The sequence below is a fragment of the Photinus pyralis genome, unplaced genomic scaffold, assembly GCF_008802855.1.
Source record: "Photinus pyralis isolate 1611_PpyrPB1 unplaced genomic scaffold, Ppyr1.3 Ppyr1.4_LG6, whole genome shotgun sequence".
Classification (NCBI taxonomy): domain Eukaryota; kingdom Metazoa; phylum Arthropoda; class Insecta; order Coleoptera; family Lampyridae; genus Photinus; species Photinus pyralis.
In genome coordinates this window covers 29,207,326-29,227,565 of record NW_022170663.1, presented here as the reverse complement: position 1 = coordinate 29,227,565, position 20,240 = coordinate 29,207,326, and the positions used below count along the sequence as shown (strand labels likewise).

At 32.9% G+C, this 20,240-nt stretch overlaps 2 protein-coding genes across 11 annotated transcripts in view; both read right to left on the bottom strand.

Moving 5' to 3' along the window:
* The window catches only part of LOC116173573 (longitudinals lacking protein, isoforms A/B/D/L), a 291,506-nt gene that overhangs the window by 74,357 nt on the left and 196,909 nt on the right, over positions 1 to 20,240 (bottom strand). Inside the window, exon 5 of one of the 10 annotated variants that reach the window (XM_031491145.1) lies at positions 3,070 to 3,290. The exons of 8 other annotated variants lie outside the window; for them this stretch is intronic. In XM_031491145.1, coding sequence (XP_031347005.1) covers positions 3,085 to 3,290 — 206 coding nt within the window. In that variant the 3' untranslated portion in view covers positions 3,070 to 3,084. Of the gene's footprint in view, positions 1 to 3,069; positions 3,291 to 5,211; positions 5,433 to 20,240 lie in introns of those variants that run through there. One more of the 10 variants, XM_031491144.1, reaches the window with a different exon arrangement.
* The window catches only part of LOC116173569, a 222,877-nt gene that overhangs the window by 118,128 nt on the left and 84,509 nt on the right, over positions 1 to 20,240 (bottom strand). The window lies entirely within an intron of this gene.

Sequence of the window (20,240 nt, the reverse complement as noted above, 5' to 3'; positions counted from 1 at the left end):
CGTATAATATCTAGTATAAAACTTCAAGTCAACATCTATAGCGCCATCGCTGGATATGACTAAAATAAGAATTAGATCTGAGGCGCTAAATATGAAATTTGCAAGGACATGTATACGTACACAGAATATTTATACAATAACGGTTTAACTTTATAACTGACGAATTCATTTATATAAGTAATAAATAAATTTGAAGTAAATATAATTTTTAGATAATAATAACTGTGATTCCGTGTGAATAAGGGTTATTTGTGTTTTACATATGGCTTTATAGGTTATACGGTTATCATTTGTAATGTCTCCGATGGTTGCAGAGATTGCGAAATCTGTGCATTTTTTTGAGCTTCTACTCGACACTCGTTATTAACACTCGCTACGCTCGTGTTTCAACATAAACTCGTGTAGTCGTGTCTAAAGTGTCGTTTATAAAACTTGATACATAATATACTATTAAAGGTTATGCATCTTATTTAAGTCAACTTACTGCTTTAGTTTTAGCGCAGCTCTTTTTAAATGTTATGAACTTCTTAAGACTGCGAGTTAGAAATTTGTAAGTGCTTGTTCACAGTGAACATAAAACAAGAAATACATAAAACTTAAACATTTAGCAAAGATGAACTGTATAGAAACATACGAAGGTGTTTATAATGAACGTAATATTTACGTACGTTTACGTAAGTGTATGCCTAGCGCGACGCATCATAGGGATTTCAATGGTCATTTCTTTATAGCCAATTACTAGCTCCCCTAATTATTTTAGAGCAAAAGTCTAAATACGTTTTTTTTTAGAGAAAAAAATACTGCATCAGTTTTATAAGTGTAACAGAATTTCCTAAGTTTCTGGAGACCATTTCTGGAAAAAAGAACCAAAATCAGTTTAGCGAGAATTGAATGATTCTCCAACTACCAAACGAATGAGATTGCCTAAAACCAAATAGTTTTCCACATTGATGTTTAGTTATGCTATTGGTGGCTATGTTAAAACAATGCATTGCAACTTGCTAAATGATATTAATCGCAAATTGAATGCCTATTAGAGTTTATCAAACATTATTAACGAGCTCCTAGCGAGTTTATAATTTTGCGGTGTCCCTCCGTTAGCACGATATCTCAAAAAAAAAACGGAACGATTACGATGAAAATTTGCAGGTGGGTTCTTTATCAAATTTGTAGATCGGAGTTCGTGAATTGGCAATGTAGGCCACAAAATAAGGAAGGTCCTTTTGACATCTCCGTTAGTTATGAAATAATGTATACCTTTACCCAGGCTGATGGTCAAAATTGTTTACAAAAATCAAATAAAGCTCGAAAATTTCCAAAACGTTCCTTTATTTTTTAGTACGTACAATTTGATACCTATGTCATAATGTAATTCTCTTTACAACGCGGTGTTGATATACGAAATTGTTCCCCTTGTACGGGGATACCCAATATACATTATAATTATTACTCAGTGACGTATGAATTTATTAATTAGCACTAATACAGTGCTTGGCAAAATGTTAGTAAGATACGGGTTGGGGAGTAACACATAAGGGTATGACGATTGTATGGTTACATTAACTGATGCCGCCGTGCTACATGCCTTTTAATAAGATTTCGCCTTTTGCTCTTATAGTCACAAAATTTACAGTTAAATCGAGGTTCTTTTCCACATTCATACTCTAAATGTCTTTTGAGGTTATGCTGCTGACTGTAAGTTGCTCCGCAATTAAGACAAACAAAGATTCCTTTCTCATGTGGCACATCTAAAATAACACACCATTACCAATTGTTCTCACTGTATATGACACCTAAATTAACATTAAACCTCGGTTATAGTTTCAATATATTAAAATATTAAAAAAGGGCGAGTTTCAATACCAAATTCTACGACTCCCAACCACATACAAAAAACCAACATACATTATAACAATGGTTCCTTTAGTAATAGATACTTATCTACGCGACCTTATGTATACGATGTGCAATTCCTTTAACGATGGAACACATTTTTTGTGAATGCCCAATATATAAACCTATGCGGCAAATGAATGAAGTATCCAATACTATGGCGGAAAACTTTAGAACAATAATTCAACAAATTTGATACAGTTTATAAAAGCAATAAATATATTCGATAAATTGTAATTGTTATGTGTAGTTATGGGTCTAAAGACCCTAGGAGTATATGCGCCAAATCAATTTAAAAAAAAACAATGGTGTCTAAAAACAACAAAAATTATGTAACGGCACATTTTACAGTAATTTAATACTATATTGTTATGCATTACATTAAAACTATTACATAAAATTGTAGATTCTAAACAATACGAGATACAACTACACACACATGTAAAATGGTACGTTGTCACAAAACATATCTGGAAAACTTAATTGGATATAGCTATTCGGACTGCGGGTCAATACTTTAAGGTCCTGGGGCCACAGAAAGGACAAGATTGATAACTTGATATCTTCAAAACGGAGAGAGTAGTTCGAATGACCAAGACGCACAAACGTAAACTAAAAGCGTCACTTTCCTTAAGCCATATGCGCTTCTGCAAAAATTCTTACTCGCTACGCAATATTCAAAGAACAAAATGCTTAGTATTTTCGTTAGATAAACTTACTACATCCTGGTCACGCGTAGATTAACGAAAATTAAATAGAACCTAGTAACAAAAAAGGCATTAATAATCCAAGTTGTTGCAAGAACTAAAATAATGAATTAAATTTGATGATGGACGTCACAATTTCAATTGAAATCAAGAAAGTTTCCATCACGAAACATTCACTAGCAGTTTGTGAATAAAGAATAATCTCCTTCCAAAACGTAAATATTTAATTTAATTTATTGATTGAGGATAAAGGAAAAATTCCTGAAGTCCGTCACCATAATTAAGTAATTGAATGATTAATTAAATAATTTTGAATCTGTTTAGCTAATAAGTCATTGCCGGTATGAAATATTTATTCATTATTGTTCTTCCAAACATTCATGGCACTAATTTTTACTTCGAAGATTTCTAACAATTTTCCCCATATTAAATCAATTAAATGTTAAAAAAGTATACGATCCAAGTAATTATTCAACATCCGTTTCTAAATCCTCAACCAAAACGGGTGCTTCAGAGCGCAATGTACTTTTAGTTGGTCATTTCTCTTGCATTTGTAGTTGCAATGAGGGCAGTAGATGTTTTTCTTCTTTCCGCATTCAAATTTAACGTGACGCTGTAAAGTATACGTATATTGATAGGTTTTACCACATCTCTCACAGAAGAATTTTGGTCGGATACAATTTTGAAAAGCTAAAACAAAGAAAAATATTTTAATACTCAATTTTTGTAGGCTTTCATGAATGATTTCTATTTTAATATATGAGAAATAGTATATAATAATAAAAGAAAGGAGAATGGCATATAAATCTTGATAATGTACTGCAGCAACAATAATAATAAAATTTTGAATATTTATTAATTTATTGTAAGCGTTGTTGGTAAAATAGTGTCTGTTGAAAAATAATGCAATCAAAACTTGTTTAAATAATTTCTAATAAGATTCATTTAGCCGTTAACTACGACATCTACGCGGTTAAAGTATTAAATCACCACTTCATTTAACAAACGCTGTATTAATCTAACGAGTAACAACATAAATAATTGTCTTATCGGGATTCCCTTCCTCCATTGAACTGCATTCTTTTTTTTCTGGCGAATGATATACTAGTTATTTAAGCTACCAGGAATGTGAGGAAGTCGCCTCGGAATATTATTCTTCCATGAAGGTTAATATAGCAACTACATTCCGTGTTGCTTATTACATTTTTCGCGTTAATGAGGGAATTGCGGGAGATGAACTATTGTGCAAATGTCAAATGTGACAGATAAGTCATTATTTTCCTCGGAATGTAAGTAATAAGATTGTATAGTCTGCTGTCAATAGCAACTAGTACTCCAATCCAATGTAATTGGAGCATTACATTTCACGTCATGTATGTCACTTAAGAGACGAAAGCACGAAAAGAGAATTACGTTGGGTTCCAACTAGTTCCAGTGGAGTTACACGTTTATTCAATGATTTGGACAAAATGTTAACAAAAATTATTTATTAACAACCACGTTTTCAAGATAAACATAAAGATCAAACAAGACTATACAATTTCAACAATACAAACATGTACACTTATATGTAAATAATTCTCATTTTAAATGAATGCTGGCGTAATGTCGTTGAACATGGACTTTTTGATGCGCTCTGTATGGGCAATGCGGACAACGAAACATCGGTTCTTTACCACAATCATATCGTAAATGTCGGTTTAGTGCGGCCTTTGATTCATATCGTTTTGTACATTGTTTGCATTTGAACTTCTTTTTATGCAAGGGGTAGTCTAAAAAATTATATATTAGATTACAAATTTAAAGTTGACGCTGTGGCATATGAAATGCAGAATATTAACGAATTTTACAAAAAGTACAAAATTATATGCTGGGGGAAGCTGCCCGAACGCATAAGTATACCTATTGTTACTTCCAATTTTTTGTTCCACATTGCCGCCACCTCGAAATTGTATGTTGTAACCTACCACTTGCGCTACGGCATTGAAAAGTTACGCCGTTTAATACTGTAAGAAATGAATACATTACCTAATATACAAGATGTTTACACTTTACACGGAACCTAAAACGGAGTGTTTTTCAAAAGTAATTGTTACCTACAAAATAGTTTCGTTTTGAATATCCATTTCCAATGTCTCCGATGATTGCATGGGTTGCATCTATGAATTTGTAGATAACTATATTGTAAAACGAATTTGAAAGTGATTCGATTTATTTAAGTTTAAGTAACAATGTGTTCCCCAAGGTTACTATCTTTTAAGAAATCTGAATATTAGCTTTAATCCTGTAACTTGATCTTTTTGTAGTCCTACAGTTCTAAGTTAGAAAATGCAATTATGAGAATAGAGTCCTATTTTGAAGATAAAGAGTATATCAAGATTTAAGCGGTGTACTCATCCAAAAAAACACATGAAAAGTACGTACTTGTAAATGAAACTGATATTATCTAAACGAAATCAAATTTCTAAATACGTATTTTATTGCCTACCTCTTAAATTAACCTTAACATAACAAGAACTTAAATTAACTTGTACATCCTTTTACCCAAACTATAGCGTTATTTCATTAAAAATTAGAACTATTTCTTTAAAAAAATATCCTTATATAAGGAACAAATACAATAAATTTACAATATCTTATTATGTTTCATAATACAGTGTGCTCTTAAATTGTCCTTTCGATTACATCTGTACGAACAATACGGGCACGGAAATTTTCTGGTATTTCCACACTCGTATGTTTTGTGTCTATTCAGGTGCTTACTGCTACTATAGATTTTCCCGCAGTGACAAACATGCGCCGTTCTTTGATAGAGCCTCACACATCCAAAATCTATAAAAAAGATAATTAGAAGACAAACTGAAACTTTAAGTTCCACGCAATGCTAAGTCATATTTACTAAGTCATGATGATTAAATAGTTAGTGAGAGTATAGACGATACTAACTGAAATAATGTAGAAAAATGAAACGTATTAATTATGAACCGATTACTTGGAACTTTCCAGATAAATACGTTTTGCCCGTTCATACAGTATCCGAAACCAAGTCATCTTAATCCGAGCGTCTAAAAATTTTACTTACTCTGTGACCATCTACAATGTTTCCGATATGTCCACCTCACATTCTCCGACTAGCTAAATTCACCATGTCAGAAGCTGTCATTGTTGCGAAAGGATTTTGGAACCTGTCCAAAGGAGGCAGTACTCCAGACAGTAGTTTTATCGTTATTATGATAATATGAACAACATAATGGAATATTTGAACATGATCCATCGTTCCTCTAAATGGAGTTGAGTGATATCAAAAGATTAAGAAAATCGGATCTCAAAGCTTTCCCCATACATTTATTGTTATACGTGTTTACAATAAGTGTATGGGGAAGGCTGTGAGATCCGATTTTCTTAATCTTTGATAACATAATGGAACTCGTGTAACGTTAAAAACACGAGGCGAAAGCCGAGAGGTTTTAGTTGTACAAGTATCATTAATAACGCTTATATAGAAAGTGTGTCATTCAAAATTTAATCCACGACGGTCCAAACCGATTTTATTCACATTTTGAGTTTGGTATCTAAACGTTTTCGTAAAATAAAATTCAAAATTATCAAATGCTAGTGGATGTCATGGTAATCGCGTTTGTCATTTTGACTTTCGCGGTGGAAAATAGTTGTAATTATCATTTTTGCGCGATCGGTCATTTCTGACTATTTACCATGTGTGTTTCCATGACAGTACGTGGAATTTACCAGTTGCTATAATTACGACGACGCCAAAATTACTTACCGATCCAAAAACAGAACCGCAATAGTTACTTTACATAATAAGTCATGAAAGTGGTCGAAGCGTCCGAGTATCTCTTTAATGCCTCCAAGTCAGGTGGACTCACTTTCATGACGTATTATGTATAAAATTTTACCTAATTACTTCCACACATATTCCATTAATTGTTAGTAATTAAAATATCATTATCCTTTGTGTAGGTATATTAATATTTAAAAATATCCACATAGTCTGCATTATAATTATCCAATCGTTGATTGAATAACTTATTCAATGAACGATCTAATTGTTATTTTGCATGTACTAGGACTGTAATGGGAATCAGGCAAAAATATTACAGTACTAGTCAGGTAAAGATCAACTTTCTAATGTCAAAATAGCCCTGAAATTTAGATTTTCTTGACGGTTTCAGGTAACAATACTTACCGACGCCTTTTTAAAAACAATCAGTTCAAAATCAACAGTCTTACATTACATTTAATCTTTGATTATAGTTACATTACACGTACAATTTCTACTGTTGTTTCCTATAGAAAGAACACGCTCTTCATTTACAACTGGAGCAATGGAGATCAATGTGTTTGAAGATGTGCTTCGTTTTTCTTAACACATTCCAATTACAATTTTGTTCTGTAAAGAATCTTCGACATACCATTCGGCCACCGGCGAATACCTCGCTCATAAACTCATAAAGTGCATATTTATATTGGCTGCATAATATTAATTTAGATCGCGCAAAAAATGTTATAAGCACGTCGAACGTTAAGGGTTACCAAACCATTCTCAGACAATATTAGAGTCGTCGCTCCGCTCCTCCTCCAAACAATTGTCTTCGAACGGTAAAAATCCCTTACCGTTCTCCATACTTAATATACTATTGCGTGCTTTTATGAAATCAGAATGACATCGAAGTATTCATGCTAAATCTGCCCTAATGCTACCGTCGTAGATTCATGAATTAATACAATGAGTAAAAAAGCAAATTTATTTGAAATACAAAACATAAAAGGTTTATTACACTATTTTCAGGTTAAAAAGAGACATGACTATATCGCATAAAGGTGTACGAAACATTGTCAATCTTTTTAGTAACAATAGAAGTAGACCTCGCTATTGGTCGAGAAATTTCCCATGCACACCTTTTTGATGAGTGCGATAATTACTTTTCTGTTTGAACTTTCTTCCGCAGATCGTGCAACAAAATTTGGGTTCAACACCACATTCGAATTGTATATGTCTAGCAAGATGTTTTTTCTGCTTATAAGACAACTGGCAATTGAGACAGGGGTAACGTCCGTAGTCATCCATTTGATATTTACTCCAACCTCGACGACGGGAGGTACCTAAAAATGTAAATTAGTTAACAGTTTCTAGCTTAAAGTGTTGTTCTGTCTAGCTTGACGTGATATGCTGCGTGATATCTTCCCTCGCCCTTACTTTTTTAAACCAGCTAGTCCCGAAATGCAATTGACTACCTCTAGCTTGGAATCTCGTTTCGTTAAATATGACTTCGAAAAAACCTACAGTTGTAGGAAGAAGACTCCATTATAAGCGGAAAACCAGTAGTAATTTACAGTTATAGCAACGTCTCCAGACTGAAGAGAAATATGTAGCGCTTATTGGTTTCTTTTTCTATGAGTTAATGTTTGACATTTAAATAATACAGAAAGGTCTCACGAGGGATTTAATATGGCATTCTACGAGACGAAATTATCAATATTGAAAGGATTAAAAAAGATAACAAACAAAATGGAATGATAGTAGTCCATTAAAAATATATTGTATGTATCTCAAACGATATTTTAAAAAGTAATTTACACAAAATGCGTAATATTAAAATACAATTGGAATATAAAAATCATGTTTAATTCTTAACAAATCATAACCAAATAAGCGAGGTATACCCTTTTAGTTTTTCTTTTGTTTTTAAATTAAGATTGTACTACATATTAACAATTACAAGTGTACCTATTACAGAAACAAATGATATATAGCGGTGATCAAGGTGGTTTCTTACTTTCGTTAATTATTTGCATTAACTTCATACGATTTTCACAATATAAGCGGATATGTTTAATGAGATTTCCCTCTTGCTTGTATCTCAAATTACATTTACTGCATACGTATTGACGTTGTCCATAGGTTTTTACGCGGCAGGTACCTATAATGAGTGAATTTTTTAGTTTAAAAAGCAAGGAATTACGGAAATAGGATTCATTTAATTTAGTAGGTTGATCGATATTTATATCCAGTATAATTATATTTATGTATTTTTCTTGCAGTACGATAAGTGCGCTTACGCGGCTAGTAATAGCTAATAGCACCTTTTTAAACCAAAGCACACTTATTAGCAAATATAGATGTCCGAAGTTGTAATATGTGGGCCAGTGCTATTCAAGTGTGTAGTTACACAATTGTGTTGCCAACTAAAGATATTATTATATTACCAACTTTATGCTTACAAAAAAACTATAATTTCTAAAATTTTATTTTTGGCCTTTTCGTTACAAAAAATATTGTACCTAACTCTTTCGGAAATTTGACGTCTTTCCGCAAAGAGAGGAATCATTAAGGATCACGGAAAAATCATTTCTTTATTCTTATTTACTTATTTTTAACAAATTCTACAAGGTGGAGTGTTGTCTGTGGATAGACGATTATCGTTACAAAAATAAAACTACTATTGCTTACATAAAATAAAATCTCTATTAAGTGAAGGTGTTCCAAACTCATTGATTGAAGAAAAACATGCAAACAACTTGACAACGCATAATAAACTACACAAGATACTCTAAATTAAATATTATATTACAAAAATAAAACCCTGTCTTCGCCATTAATTGTTATTCTAAAAAATATTTTTAGAAACTTATTCCTAAAATTAATAAAGAATTAATTCGTCCGAAACGGAAAACATCCCGTAACTACGAACTGCGTAAGTCATAATGGTCTTCTAAGTCATTTGGTCAGGAATATACAGGGTGGTGACTTGCGTAACGCATCATAGGGATTTCAATGTAAAATTCATAGCATGCGATTATTGGCTCCCCAAATTAATTTAGAGCAAAAATGCATTAAGGTTTTTTGTAGAAAAAAATTTTTTACGTCAATCAACCGTAGTAGTTTTCAATTTTTTACATAATAAAGACGGAAAATTGGAAAAAGAAAACCCACATCTTTTTCAATAATCTGTAATGTCATGGAATTTTCTGAAACAAAAAGATATCTAGTTATCAATTAGCAGCAGTTCGAAATGGATTTTATGATCGACTTGGTTACTATCTTGCAGTTAATGGTGACTTATTCGAACATTTATTGTAAATTGTTATATTAGGAAACAGTTTTTAGTAATTTGGCCTTTCTTTATGTTGAATTCGCTGTTCTAAATATAATACTTTTTGATAGAATTTGATTTGTTTTATAGCAGACGTTCCATGGCATGACGGATATTGGCGTAGTTTTTGTATTAGAAAATTCCATGGCATCACAGATTATTGAAAAAGATGCGAGTTTTATTTTTCCAATTTTCCGTCTTTATTATGCAAAAAATTGAAAACTAATACGGTTGATTGACGTAAAAAATGTTTTTCTACAAAAAACCTTAATACAATTTTGCCCTAAAATAATTTGGGGAGCCAATAATCGCATGCTATGAATTTTACATTGAAATCCCTATTATGCGTTACGCAAGTCACCACCCTGTATAGATCATGATTATGTATACAACAAACTGAACAACAATTTCAAGCATTGAGATTGAGATGGCGAAACAAAGTCAAATTAGTTGGATAGTGAAGATTACATTAAATTAACCCCGGACCCATGATATTGTACAGTGTGAGTGATTTAAATATTGTGTTTTTTAATTAGCCGGTGGCGATTAAGGTCATGCTTATAATAAAATTTTGCAGAGCAGCTATCACAGTGAAACTTCTTTTCCTTATCGCACTCAAACCTTTGATGGCGTGTGAGCGTTCCCAACAAACCGTAACGCTTTCCACATTTTGCGCATTTAAAAGGCCTTTCCTTCCAAACAGTATCTTTCGAGCCTAAAAATTAGGTTATATAATAAAAGTACACAAACACATCCTAACACAAACCTAGGCCAAAGTTGGTATTGTATCTACAAAAATTTACACTGTCCACCTAATGTGAGTGTACATTTGTACAATAAATAATAGTAATAATCATCCTCTCTTCACGGGTGTGTACGTAGTGTTTAGAGTGTATAAATTCGGTACAGTAGAACACATCTTATAGTTGTGTCACAGTGATAGGTACGACGTCGAGGATAGTCAAATCTTTGGACATACTCTCATTATTTCGAAGTTGTCAAAAAGGGAGAATGATAACAACGCGGTGGGTGATAGCTGAGCAATGTATAGTCATTATTCGTTCAGTAACTAAGGAATTGTTGAGTACTTATTTTCCAAGTTATTTTCTAATATATGAGATAGGCGGTGAAAAAACAGGATGTGAGATTTAATAAAACTGTTTTTTTTTGTATGAAAATTTAATGATTATAGAAATAGTGATTTATGTATCAATAAAAGAAAACTATCATTACGAGTCTGAAATTTGACAAAACGAGACTTACCCAAGACTAGCAAAGAGTATTCAATAGACCATTTTTCATAAAGGTATCCTTTTCGGTCGGAATCTCATTTCTTTAATATAAAATTGCTAAAAAAAAGCTACACATCAACCACCACTTGCCTATACATGTCACGGATAAAGAATTGTCGAAGGTTCTCATTTTATTGCGTTAAAATAAAGGCACAAATACAGTTTATACGATTTTTTTAATTGAACATGAACATTATAAAGATAAAGGTAAACCTAATACACTATATAAGGTAGGTACTATTACACACAATGGTCTCATCCTCTAATCAACCAAATCTATAGTACTTCCCAACCATGGATGTTACATAATCACGTTATGTTTTGCTGATCCGTGAACTTTTAGATCGTGCTTATGTTTAAATCTTCGTCCACAAAAATCACACGTAAATTGTGGATTTACGCCACATTCAAACTTAACATGTCTTGATAGGTGTCCCTTACGTTTGTAGGACAGACCACATCTTAGGCAAACGAACCGACCGGATTTATCTAATTTATACGAGAAATACTTCCTATAACCTACAAAATACTGAAGTTATTATTTTTAATTAGTAAACACGAATATAGTGATGTATGTTATATAATGAATACACCATTGTAAATTTGACAAGGCAATGAATAGATATGACCTTATTAAACACATGATTAGCATGGCTATATTAGGTAATCATTCAAAATACTTTATTACTTTTTACAATATATCATTTTATTAATAATTGTTCTGCAACCAAATCATTCAGTAAACGTTCTCTTTGATTATTTAAGTTATATTTTTAGCGCCCGTGTCGGAATATTTCATAGCGGCTTATAGATGACCCATATCAATTCGTTATAGCGATCGCACGATGTAGGCAAACTGTTATATAGCAGCATCTTAAAAAACCAATACGTACCTATTTTGCTAGATGAGGACTAGACTTGATTGAATCTTACTTTTCTTTAATTATTTATAAAAAGTGAAATGTGTTGAAATAGATTAGTCAAATATTGAACTTGTGGAGGTGTATTATGAAAAATGGCAAATGAAATTTGTCAATGGGTAATAAAATGACAGTAAGTCGCAAACCTACACTATTTTATAATGAAAACATTCTATTGTGGGAAACAAGCTTTATTTAGGCTATATTGGTAGGTTCATACATTTTATAGGACAACTTTGTCGAATGCACTCAAACTTAGAGGTGTTTGCTAATCATATGTGCTTCCAAGATCGTTCTATAACGGAATCGACGACTACATAAGTTACACGGAAATTTTGGATCCACGTTACATTCATAGTTTAAGTGTCTTGAAAGATGACTTTTGCGTTTGTACGATAAACCACATCTTAAACATCCGAAACGACCACGTTCATCAAGGAAATAGGAAACTCTACGCACACCTGGAAAACATTTCATTAGCGTCTTAAAATATGTAAGAGAAATGGAAAGTACATAAAAATGCTCTAATAAAACTTTAGGAACAATATATTTACATTTTATATCAAGCTGAACATAGGTATACAAGTAAGTAAATAGTATTCTCATTTGGATTAAATTATCGAAATCATTATAAATTCATCCAAGACCATATTACTCAGCTTAACGCGTTATAATAATGTCTTTTAGTGAATATCTTTTTTCCATAAGTTTTCCATTGAAACCTTTTCTGGTTAAAAAACTAACTAAAATAGCAAGACTCTCATGGACGTAACATCTTCCGAACACCTACATATTCCCACAGTTATGCATTGCAAGGTGGTCTCCGGAAACGGGAAGTTCTTATTATGCTGTTACTTCGGCACTGCCAGTGCCAGTGGATGCTTCGTTCCAACCGAAAGAGTCGCTACTTCCAATCCGGGTTCGCACATTAAGATATAAGCGTGTTCAGGTTGGCCGAGGGAATCCTTCTTTACTTAGAAACTGGCTCTCTATGTTCATAGGTTTCATCAGTTCAAATAATAAAACTAGCACATATTCCGTACCGTCTATATTTGATTGAAATGTCGTGTCACATTATAAATTTTTAGTGCAGAATCTTTGTATGTTCTTACCGAATTAGTGGTCCATGATACAGTGATACTGATAGGTATGTAAATTAAACCAATCAATTCACATTCACCTATATATAACGACCAGTTCCCCTCTCGGACGTCATGTCAGCCAGCATAACTAATCATATAATTGAGCAATTTAATTTAATTTCCATATAATTTTTAAAAAAATTGTGGTACTATTAATAATATTATAAGGTTTTTTCTTTGTAGCATCTTGATGGTACATCAGCCACTCCAGCCACAGTAGTCCAATTTAAACAGATCTAACATGCACTGTAAATTGTAATACCCACTATTGCACGCGCTTTGTTGACGTATGACGAGTAGTCACATGTCTTTTTAGATCCCATTTTCTGCGAAACTTTCTCCCGCACGTAATGCATAAAAAGGCTAGTTCTTTTCCGCAATCCAACAGTTGGTGAGTTTTTAACACCCGCTTTGTTTTATATTTTTGACCACATTCGCATCGAAAGGGCAAATCATCTAAAATATAAAACATGATTAATGCTTAATATTTTACAAATGCGACAAATGACGTGATTAAACCCAATAATGCGACCAAATATGTAATAGGTAAGTATAAGATTGGTAATAATCAATAAAATGTAGCCCAGTACATAGGTAGTCGCGAAATCCTAACTAATTTTCAGCAAAATTTGGGATACATCCGCTCACAAAACCTTTAAAAATAATTATGATTTTAATCACACTGGAAAATTATATTATTTTTAACAATCCTCTTTATATCAACGACCAAAGAAATCATTTCATGTTAATGTTGTTTCTGGGTAGATAATAATTAGGGAGCGCATAATTGCCGAAATATGTTCCGACGTGTTAAATTAAAGTTAAGCCACTTCATTTGACGTAGAGCAAGGAACCATGTAGTTGGATCAAAATTTTCAGAAAGTGGCAATATAAACAAATTGATATTTACGCGAATAGAGACAAAAGCAGATAAAATCACTGACCTTTCAAATTTCTTACTTGTACAACCATAATACCTTGATTTTGGTACGATTCGTTAGGGGAGCCTTTAATCACGACGGCAACTCCACATCGAGTGATGATAGATTGAGGATTATAACGGAGATTTTTTTCTAAATTTACCCGCAGTGACTTATTGCTTATTGGCACTCTTGTAGTGTAATTCTTGCAACTGCCATTGAACTTCATTGCCACAGTATTATGTATAATCTTCAAATATAAAATTAAAGGTATAATGTATGCAGAAAAGTGGTTATAATTGCTTAATGCTCGTGCTGTTCTCTAATCAATTATTAAGTGAACAAACAAAATTTCCCACAGAGCTGAAATTAAAGTCCAGATAAATTTATTCAAAATTCAAATTTTATCTCTTGTGGTACCATCAGTAGGATACAGAGAAATTCTTTGAAGAGAATAGGTACATATATAGAAATAGTCCTTATAGCACCTATAGACCAAAACCACCCAAAATGTGTAGTTATTTGAATAAACACGACCGCACTACACTATCTAAGACAAAGTTTTCTACGCAAAAAGGAAAATATTTTAATAATTAAAAAAAATTGTGATGTTATTTTTGAATTCTCTATCAAATGCCAAAAAAAATAAATAAGAAAAAACAAAGTTGCTGATGGTTAACCGGAGACGAAACGTGGGATTTAAAATTTGAAACTAGCATCTTGTAAAGAGAAAAAAGTGGCCATAATAATGTGTTATTTATTTCAAAATATCCTTTTAAATAACTTCAGTAAAAAATAAAAACAATTTTACAAATTTCGGTGTTTTCCGGATATCTCCGAAAGTAGTTGGAATTTTTTAAGTTTCAAAACTGCATTTTGTTAAGCATCAAAATACGCAACTTTGCCAAATTTAAACTACCTATCTCTTACAGTTCCCGAGATCTCCCCATGGTGGCCCTCGAATTTGATTCAGCCTGTATATGCGTATACACATAAAATTTCCGAAACTATAACCCAGTTCATTGTACCAATTCGTAATCATCATTTATAATCCTTTGGGGATTTCATTCGAACTGTCAAACTCAAAATTTTGGTTGTTATTTGTTAATAGACGCTATTTAAATTTTAATTTAAAGGGATACATCGTGAAATTGTAGTATAACTCCTTGAAAAGGATATCTCTGTATAGTTACCTATCACCTATGTCTTAATTGTAAAAATCTTCATTTATTTGATTAAGCAATACTACAATGACCAATCGTAATCAAAGTTACTTGTCGACAGTGTGATCTCTTTGCACAGCCAAATGAATTTCAGCGACCCGAGGGAATCTGTTTTTACGTTTGGTCAGTTTGGAATTGTATGAACTACAAAACTATAACCTATAAATGCACCACCGATATATTATAATCACAATCTGTTGATTACAGTAAAATTTACACCAAACAAGCACAAACAAGAATATTGAAGTAATTTGTACGATACCCATAGATCGGAGTGTGTTTAGACATATCGAATGGATTACACCAATCCCAAAATGTCGGACAGAAAATCACTTAGTTTAGATTCTCCCTTTGTAAAACGCAAAGTTACTGTCACTATACAATATTTAAAAATTTGCAAGAATTCTGCACTTTTGTACATTAAAAAAAATAATTATTAGATATTAAGTGAATCTCTCTTTTTATCTAAATATGACTAAACATTCGCTACAAATGTACTGTATCTATTAAAAAACAAAGTAACGATGTTATCATTTTAAAGCAGACAAGTAAACAGACGAAAGCGTCAAAAACACAGTAGCAAGTGTGCCAAGCTAACTTTCTAAATATGTTTGTTAACTAAATGTTGCTTTAAGTTTCCTCTTCGTTTCGTTTTATAACCACATCCAGGTACAGCACACTTAAATTGAGGTTCCATACCACATTCGTACTTCTTATGTTGATTAAGCCCGTGTCGATGCGTATACGATCTACTACACGTATCACACTTGTGTCTTTTAGAACCAAACCGACGTCGACCTTTAAAAAACATCCAGTTAGTTTTATGTAAATATCCTACCAAACTATGAAAATTAAAACTGGATGTACTTTGTGTACCAACCTGAGAAGTTAAAACATCGGCACATATGTATTTCTATTAAAATATATCTACTAAAATTCATCAAATAGGAATACTAATGTCCAATTTCATGCTGATTGGTATACCATACTTAATGTAAGAAAAGGTTACTGCTTTCACAGTTTAGTGGATAGCTGCGTTCCTGACGTGGTAATACCTATCTATCTCACTATCTCATTACAAACAAACATTTTTAAATTTTGCAAAATTAGGAAAACCGAAAAAGATTTGAACTAACGAATTCATCGTTCGGAATGACCCGACCCGCACTAACACACAATCTTGATTCAAACCCAGCTCTTGCATTTCTCAGAACCTCAGAGTTATTCTTCGATATTCTGTGAAAATTCTACAAATTTTACCTATTTCGATACCCTTCTTTTAATAACGAACACAGCAATCAGCAATAATACCGGGACCGCCGCCGTTTTCTTTTTTCCCTTTCAAAATATGCAAACAAATTCCAACAAACTACTACATAGGCGTGGTTATTTAACAGAAAGAAAAAAAAGAATACCAACGTATTCACAAAGAAAGAAACAACTGTTGTAAAATGGAGTAAGCGTATAAGAGTAAATATAAAAACAAAATGTGGCCAATGAGATTATGATGTTTTGTAGATACCCATGTAAAACTACAATTAATTAACTGATAAATATATGGGTCTCACTATTCATTGATTAAGCGATATATGACGTACTTCGATCCTGCACCAGTGCACCTGTACAGTCCACATTATTGTCTTGTGCAAATATAAACATTTTGGATGGCTAGGGTTACAGAACTAAGATTTTATGCATATGGGCACGCCAAAATCGAAACACAAATCGCACAGCTTTGGACCTCTTTAATAGTGCTTGAAAAAGTACAATGTCACCAATTATCATAATTGCTTAATGGATATTTATGAGCATTCGAATAGCAATGTTATTGAAATTAGACGCAAATTTCTAAGTGATATGTATATCGGATAGTAGGCATTTAACGGGAATCGTTTTGTGACAAACACTTATGGATGTGGGGTGTCTACACGTCCATGTAAAAAAATTAACAATGCTGCAACATATTGACACATTAGAATTGTGCAAATTATTAAAATTTAATCTAAGGCTTACGTCGTCGCACTCTAAACTAAAGAAACTTGTGATGTATGAGGAGCATATGGCTTTTTAAATTTCCTTTTTGCTTTGTTTTGAACGCACACAAATGACAATGGAACTGAGGGAGTTTTCCACACTCATATTTGACATGGTGACATAATGAAGTCTGCAACTTGTACATTTTTCCACATTTTAGGCACTTTTTTGTTTTACTTGCATCTGAAATGAGAGGAATTAGTATTGAGAATGATTGGATCAACAAAATTTAGATACCTAAGGCCGTATTGAGTGTTCTTATATCTTTATTTATTTATTTATTATTCCTCTCTTGTTCTGGTCCCTCAACAGGCTTGCGCCCAATTACCGAGTGATCCGCATAATGCTTTTTAGAGGTGCCTCTGCAGAAGGCACAAGAAAGTCGTTATAGATCTAGTGACCTTTTCCTTATTCATAATTATGTGTGTCATCAAAGAGACTGCTAACGAAGCGTCTCAAATCTGCAATTACAATCCAAACATGCAAATATATGAGTACGTACTACTTCCCTTTCACAGCACGACAGTTTCATGTACTACAAAAGTTCAGTAATACCAATATTGCATAGTAGATCATTGAAATCCAGTGTAGTGCCATTTACACAAACCCTAAGTTATTAAAGCTTTTCAATACTACTAAGTTGTTGGTCAGTGGGAAACAATAAACAAATTGACAAGATTTATTGCGACATTATTATTCAGGTATTACAAAATTTCAAAGAACCATACCTTTATTAGTAACAATTATAAGGTATTTGAGTTTGCATGCTTGATCAACATGTGAGTTTTTAAATTTTCTTTTCGCTTACTTTTGTATATACATCCAGAGATGGAACAAATAAAATTTGGTTCCTTCCCACATTCATAGCGCTGATGTTGAACTAAACCACGTTGCCAGCTGTAACTTCGATTACAAAAGGAGCATACGTGACGCTTGTGTAATAATTCTGAAAAAATAAATACTAAATTAATAAATTACAAATTGTTCGAACATTTGTGAGCATACGACAATAATGTACCTAAATCATAAATCACATATAATTAAATCGTTTCTGATGTGTGATCGCTATAATACTTAAGTGCCTTTCTGGAAAATTAGTGAGATCATTCGGAAGTACGCTTCTATTGAAAATCAGAAAGCTATACGGCACTAAGTTTTGTAAAAGATGCCCGAACGTTCTGGCAGCTTGTTAACAATAGAGCATTAACAGTACTCCACACGCCAGTTGTAATTTTTCTTCTGATCATGGGCCCTCAATGATCCAACGATTCGACAGCGAAACATAAATAGAGAATAACCACTTTATTAATTACAGAGAACAATTAAACCTTGCAAGAAGAATCAGAAGTAATGGCTAGTAGTTATAATGAGAACTATAATGATTGACCATTACAACAGTATTAAGTAAATTTAGTTTCAGTCCAGTGAGCAACTCTTATATGTTGATTCAGTGTATATTTCTGATGATACTTCTTATAACAAATGTGACACTGAAATTGGGGTTCCTTTCCACACTCGTATTTTAAGTGACTTGTAAGGTGCTGTCGATGTTTATAACTTTTATTACAATTTAAGCACTGATGCCTGATTTGTCCCTTCAAAATGCCGGGTTTGTTCCTTAATACACAACCCATGTAATCTGAAATTATATTTCATTAGGTTACGCAAACTAAATAATAAGTGGTATATAAAAGACTTCGTGTGTATCCAAACTATTGTTTTCACTTCACACCAGTGTAGTATTAAATGACAGTCTGAGAACCATGCAAATCTTTTAAAACTTAAAAACACCAGCCCTTAGCTGCAAAAGTATTCGAATGCTAAGCCAATAAATGCAGAAGAATGTATGGGTTGGATACGATCGGAAAAACGTAAAGCACTTACATAAAAACAAAGCATTCTTGAGAAACACAGCCCACAGGTAACATAACTGTAGTTACAGAATGAAACATATAATTCCTAAAGTGTGTGTTACTTCCTAGCAGAAAAAAAAGTGTTGTGAACATTAATTCAAATTGTGTATTTGTGTTTAGTGCAATAGTTTTATATCTGTAAGTCCTCTACCTCCTTCCGAACGAGGAAGGTAAAGTAGTATTACTAGTATTATTATTATTATGGTCGGTGTTTCTTGTCAGAACTCAGGTCTATCCGGGTTAACTAATCGCACGGATTAAAATCAAGTAACGATTAGTATTTGCCTGTACGTCGTTCGTTTGGTCAAGTTTTGTCGAGTCCTAGATGTTCTAATTTTATAAATAATGGTAATTAAATTAAATATGTTTTTAAAACAACACACACACACACACACACACACACCCTCACCCTCCCTCACACCTTAAGGAAATATAGGAATAGTATGTAATTCATACTTCCCAAAATAGCTATTGATGGCCACACTACCTTCTCATTGCCACGTTTTGAGCTCTTGAGAGATTTTCATACAACGTTTCGTCATCAACTCTGTTTTTATATATTATGGTTCATAAAAAAGTACGTACTCTATTGAGTAGCATTTTTATTGCGAATACAACGAGGTACGGTACGCAAGAAACAACAAAAGTTGGAATCTGTTGGCTTCAAATGGATGCTGCAACCGCGCACATCGCGGGTGAGAACACCTATCGGCCATATTTTCCATTTTCCAGGAAATCTGTCCTATATGTATTCTCGGAAAATATGGGCGATGTGCGCGGGTGCACCATCCTGTGATTCTTGCATAGTGCAAAATAAGAAAACACTAGTACATATGTTTTCAAGAACGGCAGCTACGTCGAAATGGTTATATGTTTAGATTTATTACGACATTGTTACAGTGGAGGTAAACGATCAAACAACATATAAGTAGAACATCAAACAAGATCCTTATTTACTGAGGTAAAGGAGTGTGTTTAAATTTGATGTGTCTTTGTAATGTAAATTTTGAAACAAATTTTGTTGAACACATTATGCATTGATGCTGAGGTTCAATTCCACATCTCTTCATGTGCTGTAGCA